The sequence below is a fragment of the Perna viridis genome, chromosome 11 (genome assembly GCF_037379345.1).
Source record: "Perna viridis isolate PV_CMFRI_1.1 ecotype Kerala chromosome 11, ASM3737934v1, whole genome shotgun sequence".
Classification (NCBI taxonomy): Eukaryota; Metazoa; Mollusca; class Bivalvia; order Mytilida; family Mytilidae; genus Perna; species Perna viridis.
In genome coordinates, this window is record NC_142455.1 from 35,063,514 (window position 1) to 35,072,733 (window position 9,220).

Consider the following 9,220-nt stretch of genomic DNA (forward strand, 5'->3'; position numbering starts at 1 on the left):
TCAGAATATTTATTTTCTATCAATTTGCAACGTCAGACTATTTATTTTCTGGTATGATGAGGTCAGATTAATTATTTCCTAAATAATCAGAAACAAATTATTTATTTTCAAAATCGGTCAGTACCCCATCCCCCCCCCCCCACACACACACACACACAAATCTAATTATCACGTTTTAGTCATCATGCAAACATGCAAAACCACAACAAAAGGGTCAAATCTGGGACAGGTACAAAAATAAGTAACCTTTCACTGACCCTTTGGGAATTTACAAGTTGGTCTAAAAATAACTTTTAGGATTACCTACTAAAATATGTGACAATAATGGCGGTAATAGATGCTTAGGTCAAATCATATTATACCTCTGTTTCCTATTACGTCAGAAAAAGGTCGGGATTTTATTTGCTAATTTTTTTTCAAACTTTCATAGAAAACACCTCCAAAAACATCTTTTAACCGTCTGGACTTGTGGAAACCGAAAATTGAATACCATCTGTAAAATGGCCTTTGGTGGTACGTTTTGTTGTCTGTTGGTGGTCGGATAACTGGAAACAGACGTATAATTTTATTTAGCCTTATGACGTCTGTGTCTTGATGAATTGTTTTTTTCTAAAGCAAGATCGTTTTTACAACCTTGACCTCGACGGTTATTAAAGATTAAAAACTCAAATGTCTACACGTAGGAAATCCCAGGAATTTAATACACATAAATAGATAACAAATATTCTAAATATAACTCCTATTAAAATCCCAACCTTCACTATTAGTACATTATATTAAATATTGAGGAATAAAGACCGAATCTGTCCTTACTATTTAAGTATTTATTTTGTTACAATTTTGTAGCACTGTATTCAAGGGACAGATATCTCTCTCAGACAGTTTCCCCACATTCTTTCCAGTTAGGGAGCAACCATTTGATTTTAAGGGGGGGACTAGGTTTAAAATTTGACAAAAGGCAGTATATTTGTATACATGTATATCATGAAAAAAATCCAGGACAGGCTGGATCAAAAAATAATAAGAAAGGATAGTCTTAATTTACACATAAAAAAATATCCAGGATGAAAAATTTGATCATAGCCCACCCCCAATACAAATCTAATGTTTGCTTCCACAAAGTCTGTCATGAAAATAAAAATTATTCCTTGTCAAAATATACACCGTGGACAAACTTCCTTCATTTTTGACACACGGAACTCAATATTTCGTGCTTAAATATGCAAAATTCAAAAGTTGTTGTAATTTATTTTCCAGTGATGTAAATTGGTCAGTTTGAACAAACAATAAAGTTCCTCCTATGGGCTGAAGATTATTCCATGATCTCAAGCGTCTGTGATAATAGAATGGAAGGTTCCTTAACAGTTTATTTCAAGATGTCCGGAGACAATGTCCAGTTGGTGATGACAGAATGATTTTTTTATGATATAAAGTCATGTAAATATTGTCTATTGCCAGGATATCATCATTTCAAATGTGCTATATGAATGTATAAAAATACTTCATTTCTAATATTAAAAAGAAATTCTCAAAAACATTACAGTGGCAGATCCAGAGGGGATGAGGAGGGGTTGGCACCCACTTTAAATGGAAAATGTGTAAAATTGACAAAAAATGACAAATAATGTTCTAGCACCTCCCTTTTTTTGAGGAACCCCGACTGGCACCCCACCTTTTCAAAGTGTCTGGATCAGCCCCTGCATTAAATCCCAAATATTTTATTTTTGATAATGGGCAGATTAAATATAATCAGTATCTACAGGTATGACAGAAAGACATGATTTTCTTACTACTGTGTCAACACTACATCTGTCAGTGTATAGATCTGATATCTTTTCATCATTTAAGACCAACCTACAATGTATGACATAAATAGTCTTAGATTCTTCTCGGAGATTTTTCCTTCTAAAATCTTACATGGTTATGGTAATGAACAGTTTATTTAGATGTACATGTATAATGTTAGTTGTTGCATGGTTTAAGTTTAGTTGAATTCCAAAAACTCACATTTTCCAGTGTTTACTTTTGCAAATGTTAATTATTTCACCAGTAAACCTCAGATTATTAGTATCATGGCTTCTGCTTACCAGCTGTTCGTGATTGATGTTAAATGTGCCCCTGTCAATCAGTAATGTACTCTTAGTGCTACAAGCATCAGCTTTTGTTAGTTTTGTTTGTATATATAGGGCATTTCACTTATTGTTAGGTTGACTTTTGTGAGAAATGTTTGACAGTTAATGCATTATTTGTTTTGTCTATAAAAATTTATTTTGCCAGTCTTGTTTTGTGTTTTTTTAGTTTGTTGTGTGTTTTAATAGAATGGGATCACAGGCATTTTCATCATTTAACTGCTCAAAGATACCATTGTTATAATATTTATTATTGTTATACATTTTAGACCTCAATTTGTATCATATATATGTATAAGAATTTGAATTAAGTCCAGAATGTCTGTCATTATACTGTTGTCATATGTGTACATACAAACATTTATCCAAGAGTTTATTGGTTATTACATGTACTACGTGTAATATAAATGAATATTGCTGAATGATTGGCACCAAAAAGTTACTTTGCCAAGCATAATATGTAGATAAGATTTCATTAGAAGCCTTATTTTTTTAAGATTTACAGTGTAGTTATTTCAAAGGAGCTTGTGGACGAGGGGAGATAACAAGTACAAAACTTGAAACTTTTCAGGGCGATATAGAACAATTCTTTTCTTGTCTAGTACATGCACATGTATGATGGACTAACAAATTAGGAAAGTTTTATATCAGTAATTAACCTTTGACACTATATCAAAATGTACCTTTTCCATGTGCTATATGTTAGCTCTTTTGATTATTCTACATGGGTTCTGATTCTATCTTTAATTTTTTTTAGTGATCAATTTCCAATTAGATTGTATGTCCTGCAGACAATGCTAGAAATGTTTTGTAGAAATTTACTTCATGTATATTTCACTTTTAGTATCTTTTTCTGTCTCAGCTCTTGGAATGACCTGCACATGAGATATTTCCAATGCGATTTTTTTGTCTTTTGTTGCAATAAAAGTCTTTCTATTAAAAATATTGTGCAATCTTTTAGTTACTGCTCACAGCTTAGTTGTTAAGAGTCAGTTTCTGTAAGAATCAGGCAGAAAGCGAAACATGGTAAGAAAAAAACCACCATTTTGAAAAATTAATTTGACTATTTGCACCATCAGAATCAAGGAAAACAGACAAGTTTGTCAATATCATGCAGGCCCACTGAGTTACAATTTCATTGAAATGCATTGAAAAATGAACAGTTCAAGGGCAGATAAATCTGTCAAAAACTAATTTTTGTTAGATTCTATTAAATATTTCTGCACGAAGCCAGTGACGCACAGATCAAATAATGGTCATTTCAAATAGAGAAAGTATTCTTGAGTGATATTACATTATCAGATCGGTGTGATTTTGACATGCATGTTTCTGATTTTTCCCATTTTGCTTGAAAAATTCTTACAAACACTTACACTTAACGTTTTCGCAGCATTTTTTTAAATTTTCGTTTCAGCTTTATTTGTTATGCCTTTTATAAATGCTTATATATACATTTATTACTGATTTTGTTAATAAATTTATAAATTGAAATTCACTTTAGTGTTTGTTTAAACCTAAGACATAAAACCCTGAGTTTTAAGCATCAAATTTAAAAAAAATAATTTAGGATCGATCGTATTCCCGACTTGCGGACCAACATTTTCTCAACATTTATCTCCCTTTGGAGCAGGTGTCTATTCGGAACACGTAAGGTTTTCCTTCCGATATCGACAATACTTTAGAAAATCTCGAAAGTCAAAAGGGAAATTCTCGTTCTATTGACACTGCCATAAATTTACCCGGGATACAGATGAAAATCATCCATGTGTAACCTACCAACAAAATGAAACACGCTGTAAATTTTAGAAACACCGCTGTGTTTGTCTGCCGGGAATTCCATTTTCATTCGAGTTACCACTTTTTTCTGCACCCGAATCCGAACATCGAATAAAGAGACTTCGAAATTACACCTGCTCTTACGGGAGGTAACTGTGCAAAAACAGAATAAAATATGGCTGCATCCCGAGCTCCGCAAGTAGGGAATATCCAGGTTTAATGATTCAGGGCTTGCATTTAGTCTTTTTTTTAAGATGAAAATTCCAGACAAAAAACTAAAACAAAATGAAATGAAATTTAGACAAATAATAAAAACAAAACAAAAAATTACCCCTTTAAAATAAAATTGAAAACAATTTAATAATTTTTTTATACGACCTCAATTTTTTTTTCTCGGTCGTACATGTATAATGGTAACATCCTGACTACGTCGATCGTTCGTTAACTTCATTTTATTTACAAAAACTAATCTAATCTTTTTCACATTTAAATTTAACACCTTGTTCTCAGAAACATGACAGAGGGCCCTGAGGGTGTTGGAGGTTTTCACCATCCTGTTTAGAAATAAGGGGCTAAAATGGGGAAAATAGGTGTTATAATTGAATTGATAGAAAAAGCTTATTGTTGATCCAATTTTCATGATTAGGGTGTCAGTCTGTGCCTTTCTGGGTGTGTTAGGGAGAAATGTCATATTAAATGGTCACATTTTCATAAACGAAAACGAGCTACTTTAAAAATCGTCTTAATACGTGAAATTTCGTCGGGATTTTTACTTCAAGTCTACAAGTTTATTAAGTAATACTTCCCGAACACAAAAAGATCAACAAATGCCAACATGTGCAAAAAGAATAAGTCACGTGATCTGTTCAAGACCTGGTCGAACCACATAAATGGGAAGATTTGTAAATTGCAAATTCAAATTTTAATGGTAAACCATTGAATATGTATTTTTTTCAAAAAAGTGCTGGGGGAAGTCTGAAAAATTTGCATGGAAGGTAATAAACGGCTCGTAACTTGCTTGAGATGGGATGGTTTGCGTTTTCTTGTATTTCAACGAATTTTAAACAAAAATGCTACTGATAAATAACTTCTCGCAGCACATCAGGTAAAGTGATAGATACTTTTTTTAATGAAGTATAAATCAAGCGCATCCCACTGCACTTTTGCATTTTCTAAACCATAAGATGTTTCACACAACAAGCGCACTGGTGGACATCCGATGGATACGCGTGAATGTCCGTATAGTTGTGATCCGGTATAGTCCAAATAAATATGCCGTCTTTGGAGGCTAAGTTTTATCTTTCTTGGTTGCCTCAAAAATGTAAGAAAACTTAATCTAACTTCATTTACACACAGGCAATGAAAAACATTTGTTACCTAGTTAAAATAAAATAAAAATTTGAGGATTTTGACATGCAAAAAAAAATGTTTCGGCGAACGTCATGATTATCTGGACTAGATCCGGTATAGTTGCGGTAGCAAACGACGCTTTTAAATTTTGAAAAAATAAAAACATATTTGATTAAATATTGAATTAATTTAAAATGCAATTTGCAGAAAAGTTAAACGCTCGTGTTTTCTTTTCTGAATTGTGCATAAATAAATACAGAACATTTCTAAGAGAACTTACATGTAGAATATAGCCTGTTTGGTGATATTGTTTACAGATATACATGAACTCTGTTTTAATTTATAAGCGTTTAATTTATAAGGAACATGAAGCATCAACATAGAAAATTCTTCATCAAATTTTCTTTGTTCAGATTTAGCCTTTTAGGTGGCAAAAGCTACTCAAGGTTTGATCTGAGCTTATGAATGAATGACTGCATAGTTTTACATGGATATGTATATGGCATTTATGCAAATAAAACAAAAAATATTGCCTGTAGAACCTGCTATGTCCTAACTATAAGGAATTTCGACTGATTTTTTTTTTGTTGTTGTTGCAGATACCAGTATGGTACAGAGTACCTATATTGACAATTTTAAACATTTTATACAGAAATTTTCGGCCTTTATAAAACTTAAGTGTTCACACTCATACATTTTGCCTTAGCATTTTAGTAAATAGTTTTAGACCCTCATGGAAATTAAAAGTGTGCGAACTCATACATTTTGCAAGAATATGACATTGTTAAAGAATTTTGATTGAAATAAATGTGTCTCAGCTACCCACATAATAGTTATATTGAAACATTTTGCATTTCAGTCATTAATTTTAGACCCTCATGGAAATTTAAAGTGTGGCACTCATATATTTGCAGGAATATGACATTTTTTAAAGAATTTTGACTGAAATATATGTGTCGCAGTCACCTACATGATAATTATATTGAAAAATTAGCCTTTTAGTAAATATTTTTAGACCCTCGTGGAAATTAAAAGTGTACGCACTAATAGATTTTGCAAGAATATGACATTTTTAAAGAATTTTAACTGAAATAAATGTGTCTCAGCCACCCATTTAACAGTTATATTGAAAAATTTAGCATTTCAGTCATTAGTTTTAGACCCTTACTGAAATGAATAGTGCTTCTATTCATACATTTTGCAAGAATATGACGTTTTTTAAAGAATTTTGACTGAAATACAAATGTATATGTGTTGCATTCACTCACATGATAATTATATTGAAAAAAAAATACAGTATTTTAGTCAATAATTTTGTATCTGATCTATAATGTGCACATGTGTTATGCCAAGTAATGCCTCCCTCTGTTAACTTTGCAAACAGGTCTTGAATCCTGAAATACATGTCAAAAAATTTCTCAAATTTCTTGCCACTCTGAAATGTGTTGAAGTACAGTCAAACTCCATATAAATTGTCACTAAAGTCTCTAGTCCAAATAATTATGTCGTCTTGGGGGCTAATTTTTATTTTGCTTGATCGCCTCCATTACTGAGGCATATAGTCAGATTTTTTAAAAATGCCTCAGCGAACGTCATCTAGACCGCAGTCTTATGAATTTTAGTCAACAAATGTAAAGAAATAGCGTATCTAAAGATCTAGGGATGATATTCTATATATCATATAGTCTATCCTGGCTAAACACATACACTATGTAGTAAATATACTGTAAATATCGTACATATTATGCATAATATCTCTGTATCTATGTAATATGGTGAGGAGAAATAAAGTTATATGATAACGATGGTGGACAGTGTTATGTAATTTGATGAGTTATGAGTTTTTCTTGATGCATAAACATTCGTTCAAAAATCTGATCGTTCGCTTGAGGATATGTAGTTGTTTTATGGGTCTTTATATTTATGATGAAATGTGTCTGTTCTTATGAAATAATTCATATAGAAAATATAATAGTTTTTGTTGTATCTTAGTGTCAGTTTTCCCTTTAATTTTGAACTATATAGTGCATTCCTTATAATTTCGATCTCCTATGAACAGGGTTTACACATATATATGGAAAGCTACATGGTAATTTATGTATACTATAAAAATATTAACTTAATATCAAAAATAAAAATGTTATGTAAGCTTTACATCCTTAAATCACATTTTGCATTATTCTTAAACACGAGATAATTTAAATTTGCAAAACACTAAATTGCAAATCTTGCGCCGCTTTTTCTTCGCCCTACCATGTCATGTGAGTAACCATTGGATGCAGATTCGCATGGGATTTAATAAAATGCATTTTGTTGTACAATATTTACTAAAATAAATTTATAGTTACAATTTCAAAATCATGGGATTTTTTGTTATCCCATGGGATTCTTCATTATCCAATGTGATTTTTTCGTGTCCCATGGGATTTTTTTCTCCCGTGGGATTATCTTGTGTAAAAATAAAATGATAGTAATAGAGAGTGTATGCCTTACATATTCACTTTGTGCAATTGTCTTCTGTGCAGTGTGAATAAAAAAGCTTAATGACTAAAAGAGAGAGATTTATTGTATTGTTTTGGGATGTTTTTGAAGTTTTCAATCTTTTATAGCTTTGAAATGAAATCACTTTGAAAATTCACTGATCAAACACAAATGTAAAACAACGAAATATAAAAAAAATATTCAAAGATACTCTGACTATAAATATGCTGCTTAAGAATATAAACATAAAATGCTATATGAGCAGTACTTTTATCTTAGTATTTAAATAAATTATAAAAATTCTAATGGAAGTCTAAATTCAGGTCCATAACCAGCTTTTTGGCACTTCTTTTTCTTCTTGGTCAGCTTCAAACCCATGAAATATGCTTCCTTTCTTGTCTCTGCAGAATAAAACAAATAAAAATCTTTATGTAAACATATATAAAATATTTTACAAAATCATTTTATTTGTAATTAAAGTGATCTTATTTTTTCTTACTTGATATATGTTCATTTCTAATATCAACCGCTGAAATTACTTGCAATAAGACTTAAAAGATAACATGAACAGACAAACAGACAGACACACAGATAAATTGCTTTCTATATAAGTTGGTGGCAGCATTTTTTATTTATTGTGCAAAGTATGAAAAACAGATGGCCGGACACCAGTATGCCATAATATGTCCCTGTTTCAAAAAGCGGGAGTATAAAAGTTCTGGAGTACAGTGTATACCTGATATGATTAGCTATCAAGTTTGCATATATTGAATTAGTCATTCACCATAAAGGCAAGCAGGTTGCTGGTCCCTGAAATGGAGAAAAACAATTCTGCATGACAATACATATGGTACTTTTCAACTTAGTTGAATTAATTTTCATTGCAAGCATCCTTAAAGCATTTATCTTGTCATGCACATAAGTATCATTAAATGTTTAGGCCAACATGCTGGGGTTAAGTTTAATCAAAATTAATTCAGAGATTTTGGAGAATGCTGTAGTTGAACTTTCAAAAAATGTAACAAGTTTAGTGGAGTCTGAGTTGCTCATGTTCTTTTGTTACTTTGTATGTATGATTTTAGTTACTTTATGTTCTTTACTGTGTATATCTGTTTTCCATCTCTGGTCTTTGTCCCTGAATTACATTCCTTTGATTACCGCTATTACATTTGTTCCCTTGATTACCTTTGAAACATAAGCTATGTTAGTGGTGCAAAGAGAAGAGCTTAAAAATAATGGTCCAGTTCAACTATAACTTTAGAATAGGACTTGACAAACTCTATTTGCAACTGAATATTCATACAATAAAGAGATTTGTTTTGGGCTTAATCATATAACAAAGGCATCTGTATATACAAAGAGATATCTCCTGATAGCAAGTAATAGTGATTTTTACCATAACTTAACATTTAGCTAGAGCTTGTTTATCTTTCCTCAGACATAGTTGGTTTAATATTTAATTTTGCAAGTTCTATATATGTCAA

The 9,220-nt window shown here is 31.4% G+C and overlaps 1 protein-coding gene across 1 annotated transcript in view; it reads left to right on the top strand.

Annotated features, from left to right (window-relative positions):
- Positions 1-3,620, top strand: part of LOC148603875 (uncharacterized) — a 13,086-nt gene extending 9,466 nt beyond the window's left edge. The window contains exon 8 of the mRNA XM_088553710.1: positions 1,258-3,620. Within this exon, the coding sequence (XP_088409836.1) occupies positions 1,258-1,260 (3 nt within the window). The 3' untranslated portion in view covers positions 1,261-3,620. The remainder of the gene's footprint in view (positions 1-1,257) is intronic.
- The last annotated feature ends 5,600 nt before the right edge of the window (positions 3,621-9,220 follow it).